Source organism: Terrapene carolina, unplaced genomic scaffold (assembly GCF_002925995.2).
Source record: "Terrapene carolina triunguis isolate 2854851 unplaced genomic scaffold, T_m_triunguis-2.0 Scaffold26, whole genome shotgun sequence".
Classification (NCBI taxonomy): domain Eukaryota; kingdom Metazoa; phylum Chordata; order Testudines; family Emydidae; genus Terrapene; species Terrapene triunguis.
Genome location: NW_020664377.1, coordinates 2,108,640 through 2,132,800, shown reverse-complemented (window position 1 = coordinate 2,132,800; position 24,161 = coordinate 2,108,640). Strand labels below are relative to the sequence as shown.

The window sequence follows — 24,161 nt, the reverse complement described above, 5'->3', positions numbered from 1 at the left end:
GCCAAAGTTTCCCAACCCCTGAAATATAGGGTTGGCTTATGAAAGTTGGGGCATGTTTTGTTTTTTTTTCCTTATTATTTTGGGTGGGGGGGGGGGGGGAAGGAGGAGGGAGAGAGAGAGTCAGCTTATAAACAAACAGGCTAACGGACAAGTACATACAGTAGTTTTTTTATCCCCACACACAAGCCAGGCTATTTTTAAAAAAAAAAACAATTGGCAATTAAATATTTAATGCAGTATGCCAAGATTATTCAATGACTGCTTGTATGACGCGACATTAGTTGGGAAGTATTTATGAGCTGTCATTTTAGATGACAACTAGTCAATTTAACAGCATTAAGGCAAGCTTTTACAAATGTTTGTTTGACAGCTAGTTTGGCAGTAAAATTCTCAGAGCACACAGCATGATCATTCCCATAGGAACCTCAGCTTAGAGTAGGGGTTCTCAACAAATTTTTTGGTGGCCTCAGAGTGCGACCACCAACTCTTGCTTGCTCTAACAATTTTTCCTAAAAATACTAGTTAATTTTAGAGGAAAAAACATGCACATAAATATGTCCAAATCATTGTAATTTATGAAGGATTTGGGGTTTTTGTTTTGGGCAAACAGTAATAAAAATAATGTATAGTGGTCTCCATTCTTTACCTGACCTAAAGAGAACAGAACCAAGAGTAAGGTGCTTTGCATGTTCTTATCTTTTGTTGTTTCTTTCGCTGGCTTTCTTTTTTTAAATAAAGATTTGCTAACTAGCAGCTTGCTGCTGTGAAGTGATATTTGTAAGTTTGTTAATATTTTTCACAGCAGCAGGCTTGCTAGCTAGCTAGGAGGCAGTGAAAAGCAGTATTAAACTTACAAATATCACTTTTCACAGCAGATTTACTCAACCCTGGCAAGCTGGGGGACAAATTAAGCTGTGGATGGGGAGGTGGGTAGCAAGGCAGCAGGGGCCAGTTGTGATTTGGAAAGGGGGGGCAAACCCAACTCTTCTCCCCCACCCCCAATCACTACCCAGGAGGCAGTGGACCCAAGAGAAGGCCCTGGTGGCTACGTTTGAGAAACACTGGCTTAGAGTGTCTCATCCACAGCATGCTAGATTAGTACAAGAAGCAAGTTTGTAGGAGACTTCTAAATAGATGCAGGCTGCTGGAGAGCCATTATCTGAGTGTGAGACCAGAGGAATATTGGAGGGCTGGGAGAGGAAGAAGAGAAATGGTGTTATGCAAATACTGCCGTGTTTTAGAACCTGGGAAGTGTTCATTATTCATACAACAGGCATATATGGGATTTGTATTGTGAAATCTAACTGTTCAACTACTAAGCCTTTCCTAAAGGACTGTCTAGCAAAACATGAGAAAAATCCTATGGATCGCTACTATTTACATTTATATGGTTTTTTTAGTTTAAAAAAACCGACAGCTAAGTTCCAGGATCTGTCAGAAATTCTATAGACATTTGTAAGACTGTCAAATTCCAGATCATTTCACCTACTTGCAAAAGTCCAATCCAATCTTCCCCCTCTCCATCATGTCAACCAGACGTCCTGGAGTTGCCACAAGCAAGTGACATCCACGTTCCAAGTCACGTATCTGTTGACCAATGTCAGCACCACCGTAGACAACACAAGGACGAACTTTGGAACGATATGCAAACTGTAAGAACAGAACTAGTTATTTTCTGTTTTTTAAAAAGCTCATGATATTATACAGACAAGTTGCCAAAGATACCTTTCTGGCTTCTTCATAGATCTGCACTGCCAGTTCTCTAGTTGGAGCCAGGACTAGAGAGATTGGGTATTGCTTACGGCGTCCATACCTTCCATTTTCCTGAAGGACAACATTTAGAATAATAAATACTTCCAATTTAAAGAGTTGAAACTAAAGCCATTTCAAACCCCGGGCACATCCTTCCCCCGCAATTCTGAAACTTTCTTGCCACCAGCACCGCAAGGATCCACTCTTTGCTGAGCATGGATCAGACAAAATGGAGCATCTACAGCTTTCTTTGCTCTAAATTGGACTTCTACCTGCAATCAAGGCTCTCAAGGCTATTTATATTCCAAAGGACCTGTTGCTACGAGTTGTTGTTAAGAAGTACAGGAAGTCTTCCACAGCAGAAAGTCTCAATCATACTTTAGGCATTGGTTCTAAAGACTTGTGTCCCAACTGCACTATCAGGAATGCTAGGTGACCATGCTAACAATAGGTCTTTAGGGAGCAGAACTACAGAGATTTTAGAGACTCCCTGTGAACATTATTTATTTTTAAGTCTTACAAAAGGGATTCAATACTCTGATGTTTGGGGGGGGGGGGGGGGGAAAGGAGGGGGAAAAGAATATTTTTTCACCATGGAGAAACTTTATACTTAGAAATAGCCACATTTCAGTGGCTACAAGACATGCTTATTACCAGTATGGTTTTTTCAGCCTTCATTCTGGAAGCCACACTGCAAGAGATCCTTTCATACTTCTATTATCTGACTAGTCCTAAAGAAGAGTTTAGGTCCTAGACCATTAAGAACAGCTCTGTAGTCCTCCACTGGCCTAAACTGAAGTGAAATTTGGCTTCAAGCAGTTTTGTTTTAAGGTCTTCCTCTTTTGTTATGAGTGTCTGAATGAAGACTGGATTTGTTCATTAGATGGTAATATGTTTGTTTGTGAGCCAATAAAAAACCCACCACACACACACGAGGACCACAATGCCTCTAAGTGAGCAGACAAGCAACAAATGAGCAGCTCTCTGAAGCTGCCCTCTAAATTATTGGGGGGCAGAAATTGGGCACAGGCCTCTCTGAAACAGACTGCTTGTTAGTATGACTACTATAATCAGACATATCTAGAAAGAATAAATATTAACAGAAAAATTGCAGGCAAGAAAAGCATCCTGCGGGGGACTGATCTGGTTTTCACATTTCTGGGACTGCACATCTAAGAACTTGCCTTCATAGCTCTCAAAGCATCACCAGGACCATCTGTATAGATCTGACTCAATATTGGTAGAAGAAATGCAGCAGTTTTCCCAGAACCTATTAAGAAATACAAAGGTTAATCTTGACAATAAAAGCATCAATACTTCCATCAAGTTATCAGCTGCAACACCTTACACAGTATTTCAAACAACCTAGCTGAACTAGACTGTGCTCCTGACATTGTTAACAAGGCAAGAGATAAGAGTTGTGTTTGAGATGTTGCTCATGTCCATTCTATTGTAGGTGTGCGCTTACCACATGCACCGGTGCTGGAAGTCCCCCCCATCCCCCTGTGTTATCTGTAGATGACTGGCTCTGGTGTGGCGCATGTATGCACCAGTATAAGGGGTGGGACCGGGTCCCGGATTGGTGGAAAGAGCTATTAAGGGCCCTTCAGGAACCTGATTGACATCTCATGCGAGAATACAGATTTACCCTGGATACGAGGATGGAAAGCCAATATGGCTGCCGGGCGCACCTTGACTGAAGAAAAGGCAAGGCCCACGTGCTTTAAATGAAGCAAGTAATCCAAGATGAACTGTAAAGACGACTGGGTTGGGGAGATGTTGTGCTCAGATGCCCAGCAGGAGAAGTGCTTCCACTTTGCCAGGTAAGTTGCTCTGGTGGAGGGCTGCTTTCCAAGAGAACCTGCTGTACCTGATTAGAGTGCATGCAGCATCCAAGCCGTGAGGTGGAGAGAGGTAAGACTGGCTCCTGCATGCCAACAATGATCCTGCGACAGTAGGTCTGGTGGCTGAGCAGGAGGCCACGGCCAGTTCCAGGAGACAGTTGGAAAACAGGGGAGCTTGCCACCCAGTTGGTTATGGATGGAGCTCAAGTTTGTAGAGAATGCTGACTGGTGGCCTTGCTGGTGCTTATAGCTCTTGCCCTTTTTTATAAGGACTCTGACCAAGGTTGGCTCCCAAACCTATGGGTTTGTTGTTGCTTAAGCCACTTATCAGCACTGGCATGTATAGGCCCATGGTGCACAAAGTAGCCCTCAAGTCTTTCAGGCTGTGCAATTTACTGTTTGTCTGTTCTGAAAATAGTGCCAAACCATTGAATGGGAAGTCCTGGATTGACTGTTGAACCTGTGTTGAAAGGCCTGATGACTGCAACTAGAACACACGCCTCATTGAAATAACTGACGATATGGTTTGGGCCATAGATCTGCTGCATCTGAGGCCACTTGTAGGGCCGTTCTGGCCACTGCCCTCATCTCTGATTGCCAGAGGAACCCAGGAAGGGTTTTCTGGCTGTGAGTCAGAACTTGGCCATGGATTGCCAGCTATTAAAATCATAGCAGCCAAGCAAGGCCTGGTGGTTGGCCACTCAGCTAGAGTCTATGTAGAATAAAAGTTTTTCTACCAAAGAGATCGAGCCTCTTTGTTCTTAGGCATTGATCCCAGTTGGCCCTGTCTGTTGCGCTATTAGCTGCTGACACATCACTGAGCTTGGGGCAAGGTGGGTATAAAGATACTATGTCCCCGTTAAGGGTATTTTCACTCTGCCCACTTGGAGATGGGGACAGCAAGGAATGTGTCTACCACAGAGCCTTAGTGATTTTCATCATTCCCTTGTGCACCAGCAATGCCACCCTGGCAGGGGCTGCTGCACTCTGTACATCAAACAAGGAGTCCAAGGGCTCTGCCAACTCCTTGACTTCCAGCCCCATGTTCAAGGTGACCCTCTTCAAGAGCTCCTGGTGAGCCTTGACATTGTCCTGGGGGAAACCGGGTGAAAGGGCTCTGCTATTGCCTCATTAGGTGAAGATGAGGCAGGTATGGGTCTGCCAACCCTGCTGAACCCAGGGAGCCTGCTCTGACTCCAGGTCCAAGACTGAGGCAGGTGAGAGGCTATTGCTGACAGTCTGATACCCAAGGCTGACCTATGCCCCTGCAATGGTGGGGAAATCCCTAGGGGTTCCAGAGTTGCCAGGGGGCAGGCCACTGGCCCATGCTGTCACTGGTGGCCCAGCGGGGAATGCTGGTGCTCTTGATGGGTGGTCCTAGCCCACGGGCAGGATCTTCTTGCTGTTGGAGCCTGAGGAGGGGGATACATGTCTGGGGGACCAGGACAGTGCCAAGGCCACCTGCCTACCCTGATCCTGTCAGTTCTGGTCCCAAACCTCTGCAGAGGATCTGTATGAGGGCAATGGCTCTCAGTGCCATGATCTTGGTGCTGGTACCCTGGTAATTGACACCTTATGTTTAGCAAGTGATGCTGTTCTGCCGAGCAGGAGCAGGAAGCTGAGTGAGTAGACTGATGTGCTGGAGACTGCGGACATGCTGGTGGTGAACTGTACTGTTGGTCCAGCAACAGGGCCCTGGGGACTGGTGTCTCAATCCTCTGGATTGGTGACCTGTGCTGGGAGAGAGTGTCTTGGGTGCTCCTAGCACCAGGGCTCTGGGGATTGGTGCTGCGCCTCTGTGGGTCTGCACCAGCCCACTGGCTATCACTGCCTTGAGCCCAGGGACTGACACCAGGAACTCTGGCAGATGGTGCTGCTCAAGCAAGTGCTGATGGGACACCCCCTGTGGCAAGGAGTGGTGCAGCACTGATGGGGACTGTTGGAAGGGTCCCAAAGCAGGTTTACCCCTCAACCAGGGCACATCCATAGCCTTAGTGGCCTGAAGGGCCTCCAGCATGGATGGCACCATCAGGTGTGGAGTGCCTCTGCCGCTCCCCGGGGTGGCAGGTGGATCTTGAAGTGGGCTTAACCACTCAACCCTCATGGGTCTTTGCTATTCTCCGGCCCTCTCCTTCCCTTTAATGGGACACAGGAGAATGTCCCCTCCCAGACTTTGCCTTTTAGCCAGTAGCAGGGGATGGGGATTGGTGCTGGTCTGAGGCCGGTGTCAGCAGTATGCTCTGCAACGAGGCTGCAGTGCTAGGAACAGAATCCAATCTGGTTGCTTCTGAGGCTGCAGTAAGGGCCGACTCCATAAGGAGCGCTCTGAGACAAATCTCACTCCTTTTTGTTCTGTGCTCTGAAGCTCTTGTGTATGTGACACTTGTCACTAATATGGGTTTCCCCTAAACACTTCAAACAGCTTCTATGGGAATCACTGACTGGCAAGCGTTTCTTGAAACAGGCACATTTGAAGACCAGGGCACGCCCTGTCCCTAGGCTAAGTACCATTTGGGACTAACAAATGAACACTAAATCCACAGTAAGGGAACTATAAAATAAACCTAACATTTCTAACTATATACAGAAAGTTCTCAACTGTGCCTAGTTGTGAGGAGTAAGCCTACAGAGGCAAGGAGATGTTACAGCACAGTCACTGGCAGTAAGAAGGAACAGAGGGTGGGGGGGGGGGAAGCTGGCAATGCACCTTCTACTAATGCATATGCATGCCACTCCAGAGGGCATCAGAGCTGGGCCCCCTATGGATACCAGAGGGAAAAACACTTCTGGCACAAGTGCATGTGACAAGCACGTATACACCTACAATGGAATGGACACGAGCAAGCACTTGAACCAGGAACTCAAGGCAGATAATTTTACTCCCCCCTACCTTTCACTACATTCTGAGTTAATACTGATCTGACTTGGGCCAAAGGAACACTAAAAATATGGCAGTTAACTTAATGGCAGAAGATGGTTGCTTCTGCCAATTCAGACATGTACTAAAACCTTAAAAATGCCGTATTCTAAGTACTAAGAGGCACCTAGCACCCACAGAGGAGGGCATGACAAGTAAGTTACCCCCACCTCTATAACTGGTCAATCCAGATTTTGTGCTAGTGTGTTCTTGCTTTAAGGATAGCAGGCTACAGTTCCCAGTATGTGGGAAATGCAGGAGGACTTCTGTCATGAGCAAGCAGTTCCTTCCTTTCCTTTTAGTGATTTTTATCATCTGCAGCTTGAAGATTTGATCCAATTCCCACCCCCATTTCAAGCTGAACTGGAAAGTCAATATTGTTATAGGTGCAAGGTCAGAAACCTACCTGTCTGGGCACAGGCCATCAAATCTCTCTTGTCCTTGATGATAGGTATAGCATGTTTCTGAACTGGAGTAGGACGGGTGTAGCGAGTGAGCTCAATGTTGCCCATGATAATTTCTCCCATGTCAAGGTCACTGAACTGTAACAGACATTTGGGGGGGGGGGGGGGGGGAAGAAGAGAAGTTAGTGGGGGACTGACTTCAGAACCTTCTCACTGAAAATCTAGCTCAGCCCAAGTGACTCATGTATCCATAAGATTAATCTGCTCAGTACATGTACACAAAAAACAAATTTAACAGATTTTAAACTTGACATATTAAAAAGACAAACAGACATGTACTTGGTTCCTCTTTGCTTATGTATAAGCAGCATAAAAGTTTAAGACCAAGTAGAACTCTTGCATCAGAAGTCAGGCTTCCAAGCAAATGAGACCTATGCATAACTACAGAACTAGTGGTCTCATCACGTGACATCCCATCTAAAAAACTCCTATAAAAAACACACCCACACCCCCACACACCCACAACTGAAGCAAGAACAAGCTCTTGCACCACTTCTATAAACCAAGATATCCTCCAATAAAACCTTTCAGGCTTTTAAGTTGCCAAAACACCAGCCAGTAGCAGAAGAGCATCACTAGGTTCCTTCTCTGCCCCTAGTATGGCTGTGGTCCTTAATTCAGAGTTTAATCTTGCACAATAGACCAGTGTGTTAAACTGAGAAACCTGCAAGTCATGATCAGTTCATCATAAAGAGATGCCAGAAAGGCAGTCACTAATCAGATTAATTTTTGCTATATTAGTTGTCTCAAAGCACTTATGGACTGACTACATAGCAGGTCTCCTGATCACTGGCATACTGGCAGGCCATCACATGTGCTGAGAACAACAAAAGTCATCTGTTATGACAACACACTATTTACACTGGTGGTTGCCTGACAAAAAACCCAGAAAGCTGTGTTCAAGCAGTATCCAGAAAGCAGCGTTCACCTGTTGCTGCCCTATTTCACTGAAGAGTAGAATTTATTTATCTGTACAGTAACTGAAGTTTGAGATGTTTTGTCCCTATGGGTGGTCCATCATAGGATGCATGCACCCATACACTCTCAATCAGGGTGCAATCAGCAGTACCCACAGGTCCAGACCTGTGACCTTTACATACTTGTGCCCTGATGCAAAAGGCATCTAGGGGAGCAGATCTGCCACCACTTCAATTCCTTCTCAGCCACAAAGTTCAAGATGGCACCTGTACAGTAACAGGAGTTACTGAGATAAGTAACCTGAAGTGTCGCTATGGCTGCTCCACTGTAGGAGACTCCCAAGCAGTAACTCAATACAGAGGCAGTTTGAGGAGGCTGATCTTAGCATGGTTCTGATGACAGCAAAGGCAGTGTCTGCCCTGGAAGCAGGTAGAACAGGTACTGAAGAATGGAGGACCAGGTTGTTTTCCTGCAAATGTCCATGATAGGTTATTGAGGTAGATTGAGCAGTTACTACAGAAAGGGGGGGGGGGGGGAGGAGAAAGAGATGAACCCCAGCAGCTTTGTAACAAGAAACCCACTTCAGTGGTATGAGTAGACTTTGGCTGTTCCTTCATTCTCTTGAATAAGGAAGGAGAGACAGTCCAGAATAAGCCCTGGAAGATCTTTTTCTGGCAAGGCAGATTGTATGGGAACTTCTTACATCCAGGATATGGAGGCTAACCTCCTCCTCCTCAAGAAATAAAGTCTGGGGTAAGATGCAGACAGACAAGTGTCCCCATTGATATAGAATTCTGAAAAGCACTCAGGCAGTAAACAAGGCTGGGGGCATAGGGTCACCTTGTCATGGTAAAAAGGTAGTATAGAAAGGGTCAGCCATGAGCACCCCTAAATTCCCTACCTTTCTGGGCAAAGTTTCGGTGACTAAGAACAAAGCCTTGAGGAGCAGGTGGAGGACTGAACAGCTACCCCACAGGTTCAAACAGAGGGTTCCTTAAGTGAGGGAACAGATTATACAACCTGCTAAGGAACCTGGCTGTGGCAGGGTGAGTAAAAACAAACAGTCCTTTGACTGGTGGATAAGAGGCTATATAATAGCTGCCAAGTAAACCCTACTAGAGCTTAGGTGATTACCTGCTGGATTTAAAAAGCACCAGGGTTATCAAGTACATCTGTGAGGAGAGATTCAGAAGGGAATACAGACTGATGGATACACCAAACTTGGAAGCATCTCTACACTTTTGTAGGTTGGTTCTCTCCTTGCTGCTCAGGAGTAGGGACAACCTCAGGACAGTAGTCCAACTCTATGCCAGAGAACCAGCTAAGGAGCTAGGTCTTAAGGTATAGAAAGGAGATGAAGATGGGTTATGGTACCAGAGTCCTGCTACATCAGGAGATGAGCTACAAGGGCAAGACAGCAGGTCTAGGAATCATTCTTGTCTAGGCTAGGAAGGTGCTATTAGCATAGCTACTACTTACTTATTTCTGTTTGTTCAAGGCCTTGAAGATCAATAGTGTGGAAGCAGGTGAGTGGCCTAGGGACAAGGAGGGTGCCCCCCATGGAGATTAAACCATTCCCTCAAGAGCAGAAGTGGGGACATTTCACATTGATGGAGCTGCAGAGATCCACTTTCAGGAAGACTCAGGATTGGCAAATATTTTAAGAGACTGAGTTCCTATTCATGGGCTTAGAAGTGCCTGTTCAGATAACATGCTATGGAGACCACTTAAACAACGGAACAAGACACCTCCACACACATCTCCTTGCTTGCCTCCCTCCTAGGACTTTCACCTCTGGCCCAACCCACACAGCTGGTCATACCCTGGACCTGATCTTCGGCCTAAATATTAACAGAGGACATTACAATCCAGCCACAACCTTGGACAATTACCTCATTATGGCAGTCAAAGACCTTCCAGTGCCCGGGCAACAAACAGAAGTGATCCTGATTCAACCACAAACACTGATGGATTCAATAAAATTCCAACACCTGCTAAAGGATGAGGAGTCAAGGACTGAACTGTTACCATTCTACACTGTCCTCCAAACAGCCCCTTCCATCCCCACTGCCTACACAAGTGACCTTTTTTGGGATACCCTAAAACAGATGGAGGTGTGATTCAGACATGATGAAACAATGAACCCAACCAAAAGCCTACCTGCATTCCTGGAGTTTGGCATATGGACTCATCAAGAAGTTCTGAACACCCCCTAAAGGAGTTCCAAGGAAAGACTCATGAATCCAACCCATGTCCTTCCTGGCTTGTGAATGGGTTATGAACACCTGATTCAGAGGAGGAACCTTCTTTTCCTCCTTCAAACATGCAATATTCTGACCAACAATGAAACCCACCCTGGATATTTCAATCCTAGCCATCTACTGCCTACTGTCAAAACTCCCATTCCTGAGCAAGCTCAGAGAAATGAGCAAGAGGCCAACTACAAGCTCATTTAACTGAAGACAGCACTCTAGACCCAGCACAATCTGGATTCAGGCCAGGACATGGAACTGAAACGGCTTTAGAGAGCATTAGTGCCTCTTTCAGTCAATAGATAGATACAGGACAAACATTCATTCTCATGGGTCTCTTTGCAGCATTCAATGCAGCTGTCTTTACTAGAGATGTGGCAAGAGTCCAGGGTAATGCACTAAAGTGGCTTGAGTCCTTTCTGGAAGGATGCACCTAAAGAATAGTGATGGAAACTGCACCTGCACCACTAGAACCCTTGCTTGCAGGGTTCCACAAACATGAATTCTTCTGGTCCTTTCCAATATCAACATTCAATTAACAGGTGAACTGTAAGATCACATGGACTCAAGTACAGGAAGATGCAGATGACAGCTCTACCTATCCTTCAGCACACATAACAAGCACCACCAAGATGGCCCACTGCTTGGATGAAGCTAACCTGGGTAAAACAGGTGATGCTGGTGGGCAGAGAAAACTATTGAGTTCACAACCATGGTATAGATTGCAAGTTCACATTCACAAGTGGTCAGTTCAGTCTGTAACCTAGGAGTTCACTTGGATTCCTTTGGACACTTTCACATCACAATAGCCACAAGTAATGCTTTTATCATCTCCAGCTGGCCAGGAGACTGTCCCATCATGGTGAAGACCTGGCCTCAGTCATTCATGCCTTTGTCACCTTTCAGCTGGACTACAGCAATACATGATACTGGGGCATGAAAACACACTTCAACACTTTGTAAACTCTGGCTAGTATAAAACGCTGCGGCTCATCACTTCAGCAACACAAGCTACTATGAGCAGATCACACCTGTCTTCCACTCTAAGTTGGCTTCCCATAAAATTTTGAATCAAGTTCTAGGTCTGTCCTTATCAAAGCACTCCTTGGTCTAGGCCAGCAGTTTGCAAGAGGTGGGGGGTCAAGAGCCCAAAATGTCAGCACTGCATTTTAATAGGGTAACCAGGGCCAGCATTAGACTTGCTGGGACACAGGGCCAAAGCTGAAGCCTGAGCTCCACTCCCATCCAGGGCTGTGGGGCTCGGGCTCTGGCCCCCTCCCTGGTCACGTAGTAACTTGTCAGAAGGGGATTGCAGTGCAATGAAGTTTGAGAACACCTGGTGTAGGCCCAGGATACCTAAAGACAGTCTAAAGTTAGAACTAAGACTGTTAACAACTTTGCTCCTCTGGCACAACGTACTCCTGGTGGAATTCTGCACCACTGCTCACTGACAGAATTCACATCCCCTCACAGAAAAAAGTGACTAACTGGGAAGCACAGGGAAGCCTCAAGACCCTCCAAAGCAGCACAGGCATTTATTTTGGGCACCTGGAGAGGCAGCAGAAAGGTAAATCACCAATTGGGGGTGGTGGGTGTGTGAGGTAGAAGAGACACTCCAGCCAGTGGCTCCTACCCTACCCCAGGCTCTGCTGCTAGTCCCAGCTGGCCAGGACAAGACTTCCCTTGCAGAGGAAGAGAACGACTGGGGCTGGGTCACACCCTCAGAAACCTCCCCAGTAGCAGGAAGCACTGCTCCACACCCACCATACCACCCCCTGTACTGCCCCAATAAGCATCCCACACCCAGATCCCCAAACAGCTGAACCCATACCCCCACCCAACCAACCCCCAGCACCTGAACACCCCCTGTGCAGCATCCCATTGCCCCTGCACCCAGAACCTCCCCAACAAGCCTGTGCATCCAGATCCCCCCCACTCAGCTGCCCACACCCAGAACCCTCTCACCCCACACTAGGATCCTGCTGAGCTGAGCCTGTCTGCCCATACTTGGTGTGCAGGGGCAGGCCCTTGTGTTGTGTCGGGTCGGGTGCAGCCTCCCCGTTGAGTTGGGGGGGGGGGGGAGAAGGAACAGCTGCAGGGTGCTCCCCACTGCCATGCTGGAGCCTCCACATTTTATTTGACAAATAAAATCTGCAGAATTTTAAAATATTGTGCACAGAAATTTTTTTGGGTGCAGATTTCCCTTCAGGAGTACACAATGGAATTCTCAACGAGAAAAAAAAAAATCTGCATAGGAGACAAGGCCTTCTCCATGGGTGAGGAGACATTAGAATGAAGTCTCCCAGGAATGGAGGACCATAACAAACCTCACCACCTTCTACTCCAAGTAGAAGGTGCATTTCTTTAACCTTATCTACTATAAGCACATTGCAACAGGTTTAACACAAAAAACCCCCAAAACTTACAAGACACTTTACCACATATGCTTCTCTCTGGATGAAATCTTTCCTATGATGTAGCTATTAAAGCAACATAAGGGAAGCTGTCAAACAAGTGACTCTCACCATTCATAGCTTGCTTACCAACTGTTCGGTCATGCTTTCTGATTCACTGAAGTATGGTGGATCCACTATGTATCAGGAGGAAAAAGTTGCTGGACATAGTTTAAGCACCAGAAGCACCAATTCTCAGATTCATCAGGTTTCACTTGTAAGTTTGTTTACTTGGTATATAGCAACTGAAAATCTAGATTCAATATTAAAAATTTAAAAAGCTTACACTTTCAATATGTGGAGGACAGTTGCTGCCTGTTGCCTCAACGGGAATGTCATCATATTTCTCAAAGTTAATGCCTGTATTGCCTCCGGAGAAGAGCTCTCTGAAAGCAGAGGATAAAAGACATCAGTATTCTACTAGTTAACCTAGATTTGATTGTCATGCTGATACCTAAATGAAGTTACTCACTGTTCCAGACGATCACTTGGTGGAAGTGGTTTTGACCAGTCATCTTCATCTGACTTTTCAGACCAGCGACTATTTCCACCACGGTCAAATCTGCCAAAGCCACCCCTATCACCACGACTGCCAATACCATCATAGTCACCGCCTCTTCCACGGTCCTCAAATCTAAACACAGCAAAAAACCTATTTAGAAATCTAGCTCAACAAGGGTGGTTGTCGGACATGCAAACTGAGGCCCATTATGTTTAGCTGCATATTAATTCCACACATTAGGTAAAATAAGGTAGTGTTCTATTCCAAATCTGGAATCAAATTCAACGAAGTAGGGTGTACCCAACAGGGTGAGCTGGTGTACATTACATATACTTTGTTCGGTAAAAGTTAGTGACTCATGTTTTAGGGGAAAATTTAACAGTGCTGCTTCATACATTAACTGCTCAATTGTTTATAAACTAGAGCATAAGCCTAATAATCAAAATAGGAAGCTAACTAGTTATAGGAGTTAAGTAACAGTATTTTAAAAAATTAAAAAGTTTAAGTTGAGAGAAACTGACATTTACCTGTAGAATGGCAATTCAGAATTCTCCCTTTTACATGTGTTTTAGTGGACACCTGTTCTAGAAAGGTGATAGTTTTGTACAAAGGGGAGGCACATTAAGCAATGTTAATTCATTGAATGTACTTTATAGTAAAAATTCACAACTGGCAAGTTTAACTTGCTCCGACATTTTATTGCTCATACAAATGGAAATTTTCTAAATTCAAGTACACTTGGCCCTTTGCCATGTCAATGATTGCATTATACAGGCAAGCTCCCTCTTTGTAAAATGGGCTTTGGATAAAAGGTAGAAAAGAGTCCTTACCTGGGTTGCGTTTAGTTTTAGGTCTGGTAAACCATGTTTGAGAAAATTCAGGATACAGGACTAACGAGGCGAAAAAGGTCATTCTCACCACACTTGTGCATACAAACATGAGGTGTTTAGAACTGACCAAATAAAGGGAGAGAACCTGCAAGAGTCTTACTCAATTGTTTTATTAAATTCACTCAGATTTTGTTCTCAGCTACACTTTTAATGAGAAAAAAATGTTGAGAACATTCTAACTTCAATTTTGTCATTTTACATTAAGCACTTACTCCCAATAACTAGTAAGTGTTCACCTGTGATGCAAGCATCCTATTGCCATGCCACAGAAGTGGCAAATCACTACAACTCCAATGTCATTAGCTAGTCCAAAGACTCAAACCAATTCACTCAGTTTAAGTCAACGTTTCTCAACCTTTGTGCTGGCAACCCCTAACTTAAGCTTGGGGTTTCAGCCACCCTGCAGCATGGGGTTCCCAGAATCAGCTGCCTTACGGGGCTGAAACCACGTATTTAGTTTTGTGGGGCCCTAGGCAATTGCCCTGCTTCTTACCTGCTAATGCCAGCCTGCTCATGACCCCAGATTGAGAAACACTGCTTTAAGTTATTTACAATACTGCCTATCCTGAAAGGCTAGTTTTCCAAGCAGGGTTCTCATTCTGCTGCCCCAAATTACTAAGTAGCCCTGTTTCCATGTCATATTGAGACCTGAAGCTAGAATGAGGCAAGATCACAGTTCTACCACAAAACTGTTATTAGTGCAGATGTAAAAAAGTTAGTTTTGCTCTGCATGGAGCAAGAAGATACTAACCTTCCTCCTCTTGACCCATTCCCACGTTCACTAAAGAAGCTTGATTTTCCACCACGGTCACTCCGAGCACCAAAGCTGCTGTATGCATCCTTGTCTCTACCAGAATTCCACCCACTGTCAAATCCTAGACATGGAAAGAAAAAAGGGTTATTTTTCTAGTCATAAAAGTCAATAGGTCTCTGTTCAAGGTAACAAACCAATTTTAACAAGCAAAAGACTGTTCAATCTAAAGCCACCATGAAGGTGCACATGGGTTAGGAGCTAGCCAAATGGAGAACTCCAACAGAGTGCATTCTCCCCACCCCCACACTTTATTATTAGAGTGATTTAGCACAGGAGATGGATTTCAGACACATGGCTAGCTATACTCATGTAGTTAGAGACTACTGGAAAGTTGTACAGTACTAATGAAATGACAGGTCAAGCAAGAGATTCACATTTTAGAGTCCAACTATGCAGTTATTTAAATCTACACTAGTTAACTACATAAAAACAAGGACTTAGTACAGAGATAGCCAAACTGTGGCTTGTGAGCCACATGTGGCTCTTACCATTATAGTGCAGCTCTGACCACTGCCACCCCCAAAATTCTCCACCTACCAGACCTGGGGGAGGGGAAGCTTGCAGCAGGGTGGGGGGTTGGGACTTCAGCCCCGTGGGGTGCACCTGCCAAGGCTTGGGGCTGTAGCAGGCTCAGGGCTGAAGCCCTGAGCCTTGTCAGGCGCATCCCAGCTCTTGAACTTCTGAGATTGTTATATGCGACTTGGAGGGTCAGTAAACGTGGCTACCCCGACTTAGTATAAAATAGTCTCAGTATGTTGTGCTCATAACCTGAATTGTACCCAAATTGCTGCAGTTAAAAAAACCTAATCTAAAGCACACTGAGCTCTAATTTACTAGTCTAATATTCTGGGAAGGAATGTCCACAGGCACTTCATGAAGCCACTCTTCACCACACCCCAGCCATAGTAGCTCATTCCTTAGAATTTCATAGTACTCCAAATAACAAGATACCAATGACTGGCTCAATCGCTATGTTAGTATACATTGTTAACAAAAACTGAAACTATAACAAAATGCTACCCTTGAAAAGTCTAACTTTTGGAGCTGGAGAATCAAGCTGTTTTTTTCCTTCTTGTACGTAAATCTGAGCTCCAACCTCCTTTGGCTGCTGAAGAGAACAACAAAATTTCTCCAGCCCCTACAAGAAGAGCAGGCAAAACTCCCTAGCTCCCACCCAAAAGTGAAGGGGTCACTACATATGTGTAAAATTATCTCTTTGCATCCAGAAGTTTTGAAATTGATTATCCTGCTCTTGAAGGCTCATTCAAAAAAGATCCTACAGGTTGCATAATATAGACCAGGGGTCCCAAACACACAGCCCGCAGGGCTCTTGTGTGTGGCCCACTAAGCTCCCCCCGCCCCTCCTGCTGCTCCCACCCCATCCCCCCTCTGCCTACCCATGGGATTGCCTCCTGATGCTGCAAGCGCCCAAAGCAGCCGGCAGCATGCCCCTTTGGGCCGGGGGGAGGAGGCAGAGGGCTCTGGCATTGCCTCCTTCCAGGCACTGCCCCCCACAGCTCCCATTGGCCAGAAACAGGGAACCGCAGCCAATGGGAGCTACCTAGAAGAGTGGCTTGCCGCACAAGCAGGGAAGCCTGAGCCCCTCCCCCCTCGGGCTGCAGGGACACCTGGAACAGAGCAGCATGGAGCCGGGGCCAAGGCAGGCAGGGAGCCTGCCCTGGCCCCAGTGAGCTCTGCTGCCACCCCGGAGCCGCTCTAGGTAAGCAGCACCAAGCTGGAGCTCACACCCTGAACCCCTCCTGCACCCTCAACTCCCTGCCCTGAGCCCCCCGCCACATCCCACACCTCAACTCCCTGCCCTGAGCCTCCTGCCACATCCTGCACCCCAACTCCCTGCCCTGAGGCCCCTGCCACATCCCACACCCCTCCTGCACCGTTTCTGCACCCCCTGGGGGCAGCGTTGGGGTGGGGACTTCAGGGAAGGGATTGGAATGGGGCAGGGGCGGGGCCTAATTGGAAGGGGTGGAGTGGGAGCAGGGCCAGAGGCAGCGGGGGGGGAGGGGTTTCAGTGATGCAGCCTTCGGGCCAATGCACTAGTCCTCATGTGGCCCTCGGGGTCATCTGAGTTTGAGACCCCGATATAGACTGACCCTATCTTTCTCTTTCTTACCTGTTTTGAGATGGGAAATGAAATACTAAGCCAAACAGCTCTTCCTGTAACCACACCAGGAGGGTTAAAAGTGAGGTAGATGTATGGCATCATTAAGGACAAAGTTGAAGTTTTGTGATAGTTATATGCAATTTAGAGCCACTAAAGCACTTACTGACACTTGAATTAGTTTTGATTTGGGAATAGTTTTAGGACCATATTTGTATTGTGGCCAGCCAATCTGCAGTCTAACATCTCAAAAATGTAGATCAATGAACATGAAAATCCTTTATTAGCAAGGCAGCTTAATGAATAGAGGAGTGCCTGTTTTAAGGCATCCCTTACACACAAGCAACACTGAAAAAGTGGTAGAGTACTCGGTCATTTTGTGGGTGCTTTCCAGGGGCAAAGTTCAGAATCTGATGTTTTGATTACTCAACTTGAGCTAGAAGACTCCTTTGTAGTTATGGCACTGGACTGGGAACCACGAAATCAGTTTTATTCCTTGTTTAAGTACAGACTTCCTGCATGACCTTGGGGAAGTCACTTTGGCAGCATTACTCTGGTTTTAGACTGTAAACTGCAGCAGACTCCCACCTTTTGTATTCTCCATTTAGTGTAAACTCTTCAAAGCAGACCTTCTATCCATGTATAATACAGCAGCAACAAACATAATGGCACCCCACTCTCAGTTAAGGCCTGTAAGCCCCATTTCTTGTATCGTGGTAGGTGAAGACAGGCAGCTCAGAACTAAACCAGTACCATATGCACTAAGTCCAACTTCATAAGCCACTAGCATTCATGTGAGATCTCAGTTTCACATGCTACAAATTTAAACCAAACCGAAACTTTTGGGAGGAAAACTATTCTATAGTTGTTACAGTAGTTATCTTGTCTCCACACCAAATTGCAGGAGTGCTATTGGCTGAAAGGTGACAGTTTAACAATCCCCTCGCCCACCTCTGTCATCATGTCCAGATCCTCCTCTAGATCCAAACCCATTGCGATCACGATCATAGCCATTCATCCGGCTGTCTCGGTCATAGCCATTCATATAGCCATTACCTCCGCGACCAGAGTCCCAGTTGGGGGAATCTTTGGCAGAGAATAAAAAGTGAAACAATTAAAGGAAAATGTCACTCATGCCAGTGAGCAGTTTGCAAGCTCCATAGCACCAATCCAGAGGTGATGTAACCTTTACTGCCAGAATGCAAAAAGCTGCAGCAATAGAGAATCCTTCCAAAGGCAGGGGATCCTTTTAGGTCCCTATCCCTAATTGGGGCTACAGACCACTTTATTGGGAAGGATGCACAGCAAGAACAGTTTCTCTAATTTACTAAACATTGTTCAAACTGTTAACTCTTATGGAGAAGAGATTCCAAACTCAGCCAAAACCAAATCTGAGTTTGTTGAAAAGGCTCCTTTGAAAGCTAGTTTAGTTAGATAGGTCAGATGTTAGTGAACTGGAGCAAACATCAAGAGTATGCTGTGCACTATGGTTATTGCCATACTAGAAGTTGGAGCCTGCTGGAAGAACTCCAGGTAGTTGAGAATAGCTCTGAAAAAATAGTAATTGAGGGAGATTTAAGATTCTCCCCTCCAACCTTTTATCTGCTCCTTAGTTAACAGGTGAGACTAAACCAAGCCATCAGGCTTCCTTTAAGAGTCAGGAAAGCCAGATTTTAGTAGTTTTTTTCCCCACTTGAAGACAATTACACAGGATGAACTCCTAAGAATTTTGGACTATAGTGTAGTATACGGTGTCACATAAGCAAAGCAGTATTGGAAGACAGGTCATAGTAAGAACTGGTTTTAAGAAAGGGGAATAGATGGTTAGCAATGAATCAATGACTGGGTCCAGAGAGTTAACTGCTGCATTTCTGGAGAGATCTCAATTGCTATGTTAAGATTTCACTGGTACAGAAAGTAACAGATCCCAGAAGGTGAAGATTTTGATATTCTTATTTCATATCGGAAATGACCCAGCAAGACATGGGCATAGTGAATTAGTTTCAGCAAGGTATAGACCTAGTGTCACCACACAAAGCTGTGCCAGTTTTAAAAGTCAGTCCAGCTTTCAGTTAACATAGCATAGCTTTGTTTCAACCAGGCCTTAGTAAAGAGACATGCAGCCACATCTATACCAAGGCAGTCAACATCATAGTAGCTAGAAAAAGTAGTATTTAGAGCGAGTCTTCAGTCTGAGTGAATTGTAATCTTAAATTTGTGAAGGCAAGCAGAACAGATTACAAGCTTAAGGAATGAACTGTGCCGTTAACTAGCAACAACTAGGAGACAGTATTTTAAACTGTGAACTACACTAGTGATGGAAAAACATGGCAAGCAACATACAGGATTTTACCAAGTGTCATTTATACCCATGCAAGTGTCCAAGTTAGACTGCACACACTTTCTTCTGCATGAGCAAGTGCAACTCAAATAAGCCAGTGGAAGTCAATTTTAACTTTGAGTCTCATTATGCATGATGGCTTTCATCCGTTTCCAAATACAGAGAATTCTCAAACCATGGTGCAAACAGAACTGCAATGTTTGTTAGAAATAAAGGTCTGATGCGAGTTGACTTATCCTGCAAAAGTTTGTTGAGACCTTGGCTTTATAACCATTTACTGGTAATCTTTGCCAAAATCATTTTACTAGGCTTTCACTGTAAATGGAATGGCAACCTTTCATCCCCTACATTACTAGTACTAGACCACTTTGCCTCAGTAGACAAGTTCTAGAGAAAGCCATGCTAAATGTTGTAATAGGGTATAGTGGACAAAGGCTTGGGGGGGGGAATAAATAAAAATAAAAACCAACCAACCTGGTTTTTAAACCTACTCTTCATCCGTGGTGATTAAATGCAGAATGCTACTGGCTTAGTTGATTTGGCTAAGAGCACAACTACCCTAAGGAGAAGTCTACAAGGGTGCAATTTCTTACCAGTGTAGCCCTACGGGACTACTGAAAAGCAAGATTTCATCCATACTCGTGTCTTTCTACTTCTTTAGAGTTGGTATTAAAAGGTTACTATCAACTACAGCCCATGAACAATGGCCAGCTGTGTTTTGGAAGCTTGGATACCAGATACGTGTACATTCTTAATATAAGCTCACTATAACAGATTCTACAGACCTAAGATATTTGACTACTGTTACACATAAAAACATTTTAAGCCAAGCAGCAGCTAGTATACATATCTCCAGAACAGCTGAAATCCAGTCAGGAAGGATGATTGCCAATTTAAAATGAAAATGGAAAAAAAAGCCACACGCAAAAAATCAAACATCACTTGTTAGTTCATTAAGTCACTGCTGTATAGCCAGTTTCAACTCATGCTATAGAATAGCATAGTTATTCATCAGTGCGCTGATGATATGGACTTACAGCTTCTTGGTGGTGGCCCTGAATTGGAATAGTAGTTTTTCATGTAGCTACAGATATTTCCTGTCGTAAAGAGAGCCATGAAAACTCCAGGTATATAGCAGAGTCAAAACCAAAAGGCTTAAAGAAAGCTCAAGACACAGAATGTATTCTATACTTTCTCCAATCAGACATAGTTCCATCAACCTGATTATCAAAGAGGCATTACAGAGAAGCTAAAATTACAGAGATGAAACTTAAGTGCCTGGTATGGCTACAAAAGAATTGGAGGGGAAAAAAAAAAAAAAAAAAAGGCAGATTTCCATAGAGGACAGAAAATTCCACAAGTTAAAGGCTTTTGTTTTCTCCCATGCATGTCATATAGAAAGTGGTTGGCACATTCATGAGTCAGCTGAACAGTACAGCATCTCATTTCATCCAGTAATATTGAACAATGTTTTAGCCAGTTAGTGAAATATAAACCCTATTAAAGGATGATTTCTACCATTGCTCTTTAAGAAGTATTACCTTGGGCCAGCAAGCATTTGAATCACTTCCACTTCAGAATTACTTGAACACTCCACCTACTCTACCATTCAAGGAATTGGTAAACCAAAGGATTCTACTGCAAGTGAAGCAAGATGGTCTCCATAGGCAATTCAGAAGAGCATTTTAAGGATATACCCACATTAGAAATAAGGCGAACAGAGAAGCAGCTCTCTTCTACCCAACAATGTGGCCTTGGATCCACTGCACCAGGCTTCTCCCATCAGTAACTGCAGCCTGAAGAGTCTCCCTCCAAAGAAATATGGCATAGAAGCTACATTTTTTTTTATAAATCTTGGAGGCAGACTAGAGCATTTCCTGCCATCTGTAGTAAGCTGAAGCAGTGGCATCCCCATAATCTCAGGGCTATGCCATGGGTAAGTTTGGAAAGTTGTGGGCTAAAGGAAAAAACCATCCATAAACAATGCCAATGGGATTTAGAATGAGTTACCATGCATTGAAGGGGGAAGTATCAGCAGCACTTTGGCTCCACCTTCCTGTAGTTGAGCAGTCAGTGAGGTTTGGGACTTTACTCTACTAGGTCTGGCCCATCCTATCACTTATGAATCCATTGATTTAATCATGAATTAACAATTTTCTTTCCCAGACCACTGTTAAGCAGCAAAGGCTTTATACATTCCAGCATATTCAACTGAAACAGGCTGACTTTGTGCTGCTTTAGGCAATACCTACCTAAGGAAAAAAGGTGTATTTTAATGTTACGGTAAGGCTAGTTATAGTATGGAGGGGTATGCTTCAACAGCCACAAACCTGGAGATAAGCAAGTGCTCTGTTCAACAGTTTTAACCTTGAATTTTTAGAAGTGCTTGCAAGCAGAATAAGTTTGTTTATGGTTTGTGCTAAGTGGCTCCAGGAGTACTAGGCTGAAAAGGTCAAATTTCCATTTCAGTATCTCCAAAAATCAATTGGTGCCATTATCCCAGGAATAGTGTTTTAGACTAGATCTAATGTTGAGAAGTGAATTGATACTGGCATCTCCATTAGATTTCACTAGGTTATCAAAAGCTGAGTTGCTAAGTTAAGTAGATTGCTAGATAGTTACATTAATTCTATTTTTAAGATGCTTTATATGTGTTTTAACTAGTCAAGATTGGACAGTAAAAATTTTAAGGCATACTCTTAAAATTAAAGAGTAACAGAATACACAGTAGTTTCTTGGATTACAGTGGTGGTTTTGCTAAATTTAGCAAAATACTTGATTCAAGCTTGTCAGTCTTCTTTCCACTAGCAAGTTGCATGAAGTAATGTGACACAGCTGACTGACACTTTTCAGTAATACCCATTGCCATGTACTGTAGTTTTAGCTGCCCAATTCTAACTATTGGGCTGTCATTTCTGACAAGGGATTGTGCCATTTTTGCTCCACCTACTCAGTGCATATCATGACCACGCACTACTGCAGTAGTGTGCAAATACCACTCATTGAGCTGTCTGAAGGACTTACCTCTTTCAGACTCACTAAGGGCTGGTCCACACTACCCGCCCAATTCGGCAGGTAGAGATCGATCTTCTGGGATCGATTTATCGCGTCTCATCTGGACGCGATAGATCGATCCCAGAAGCGCTCCCCCGTCGACTGCGGAACTCCTGCTCGCCGAGAGGAGGAAGCGCTGTCGACGGGGGAGCCTGCCTGCGCCGCGTGGACCCGCAGTAAGTAAATTTAGTTCGATCTAGGAAACGTCGACTTCAGCTACGCTATTCTCGTAGCTGAAGTTGCATTTCCTAGATCGATCCCCCGCCCTAGTGTGGACCTGCCCTAAGAAGGAAAAGAATAGAATTAAGGATTCCCCTCCTATGTATTACATTGACAGGGATGTAATTTCTACCCTCCCAAAACTGTGAACTGTCCATAGATCAGGTAAAGATCAGACAGCTCCATTTTATCTGATGTAAGTCTCATTTTATTCTATAGTAAGCAGCCCCCTCATAAGCCATATATAAACCACAGTTTCTCATATATTCCATGTTTCCCAATGGCAGCAGGAAACAAGTTTGCAGTTTTGGGCCATAGGAAAAAGGACACAGGTACTGTTGATACTGCACTGCTGCTATTGCCCATGGATTATTCTTTTTATAAAAAAAAGACATTACACAGAATCTTAACTGAAGTGTACCAGAATCATTTTTACTACTCAATGCCAGCCAGCAACAGTATGAATTTTATCAATCTCCGGCGTAGGAATTGAAACGTGCCTCCTATCCCCAGGAAAATGGATCCAGACTTCCTCAGAAGTGACAGCAGGAGTGAAGTTAAACCAATTTTTGGAGATATCACACTGCACTCAAGAGATTTCCTAACACTAGCACCCATGAGTGATTAGAATGGATATGGCTGACCCCAGATCATTACAGCAAAACAATCATTTATTTGTAAAATTAAGAGTCCATCTTGCTTCAACACTGTCATTTGATTATGACCTATGCAACTTGGAAGCTGATGTAGTCTCAGGCTTGGTAGACATCCTGCACAATATAATCAAGTGACAATTCAACTACAGCCAAGGTCAAATTTAGTGTTTAAGTTAGTGATACAGCCAATGAAAGCAGAAGACTTATGACTATGTAACGAACAACCTAGCCAAAAAAAGTCATTTACACTATGAAGATTAGTGTAAAATGTCAAAAATCTGAAATGCGTATCTTACTATTGAGATGAGAATTCAAGCATGATTGGTACTTGCAGTTGCCCTTTGCTGTATATTGGCATTAAGGAATGCCAACACATTAACAAAACAAACAAACACACATACCCTGTTTTGAAGGTTCTCTATTCCGTAAATGAGGAGGAATGTATCGACCTTCTAAAAAGAAGAACAGACACTAGTTAGTTTTGTTAAAGAACCACATACAAATATATAGTAGCAACATCTGTTAAAGTGTCTTCTCCACCAAAAGTGTCTATTCTGAGAAAGATCTGGTTCAACTACCTGCCTCTTAGGGGACTCTTCATGCAAATACACCATCCCAAGTAAGGTCCATAGAACCTGCCTCAATTCTAGAGGCTTCAAAAGCCGCCCAAGACAGCGCAGTTATGACGTAGGCATTTGTGCTGTACATTGTTTCACAAGAATGTATTTGCCATCCCCTTCTATTCAACACAAATTTAAGAGTGCTGTTTGGCCTCAGTCATCTATGTGCTTTATGGCTTCATAGCAGAGAATTGGCTGGTTCTCCAGTTTTCCTTGGTCAATGGAATTTGGCAGCATTTTGGCTAGCTAGATTTGATCCAACCCTCTGACTTTCAACTTCTGAGACCAAGCGTAGAGCTCAGTTTTAGCATGTTGACACTTCAGGAAGCATTGACCTTACACAATA

At 44.5% G+C, this 24,161-nt stretch overlaps 1 protein-coding gene across 4 annotated transcripts in view; it reads right to left on the bottom strand.

Moving 5' to 3' along the window:
- LOC113406344 (ATP-dependent RNA helicase DDX3X-like) overlaps positions 1–24,161 on the bottom strand; it is a 36,565-nt gene that overhangs the window by 8,522 nt on the left and 3,882 nt on the right. For 2 of the 4 annotated variants that reach the window (XM_026650675.2, XM_026650676.2), the window contains exons 3-11: positions 23,597–23,647; positions 17,877–18,011; positions 14,744–14,867; positions 13,073–13,234; positions 12,887–12,986; positions 6,920–7,055; positions 2,937–3,022; positions 1,726–1,824; positions 1,490–1,650 (exon numbers count right to left, since the gene is read on the bottom strand). In XM_026650675.2, coding sequence (XP_026506460.1) covers positions 1,490–1,650; positions 1,726–1,824; positions 2,937–3,022; positions 6,920–7,055; positions 12,887–12,986; positions 13,073–13,234; positions 14,744–14,867; positions 17,877–18,011; positions 23,597–23,647 — 1,054 coding nt within the window. The remainder of the gene's footprint in view (positions 1–1,489; positions 1,651–1,725; positions 1,825–2,936; positions 3,023–6,919; positions 7,056–12,886; positions 12,987–13,072; positions 13,235–14,743; positions 14,868–17,876; positions 18,012–23,596; positions 23,648–24,161) is intronic. The other 2 variants (XM_026650678.2, XM_026650686.2) reach the window with 1 other exon arrangement.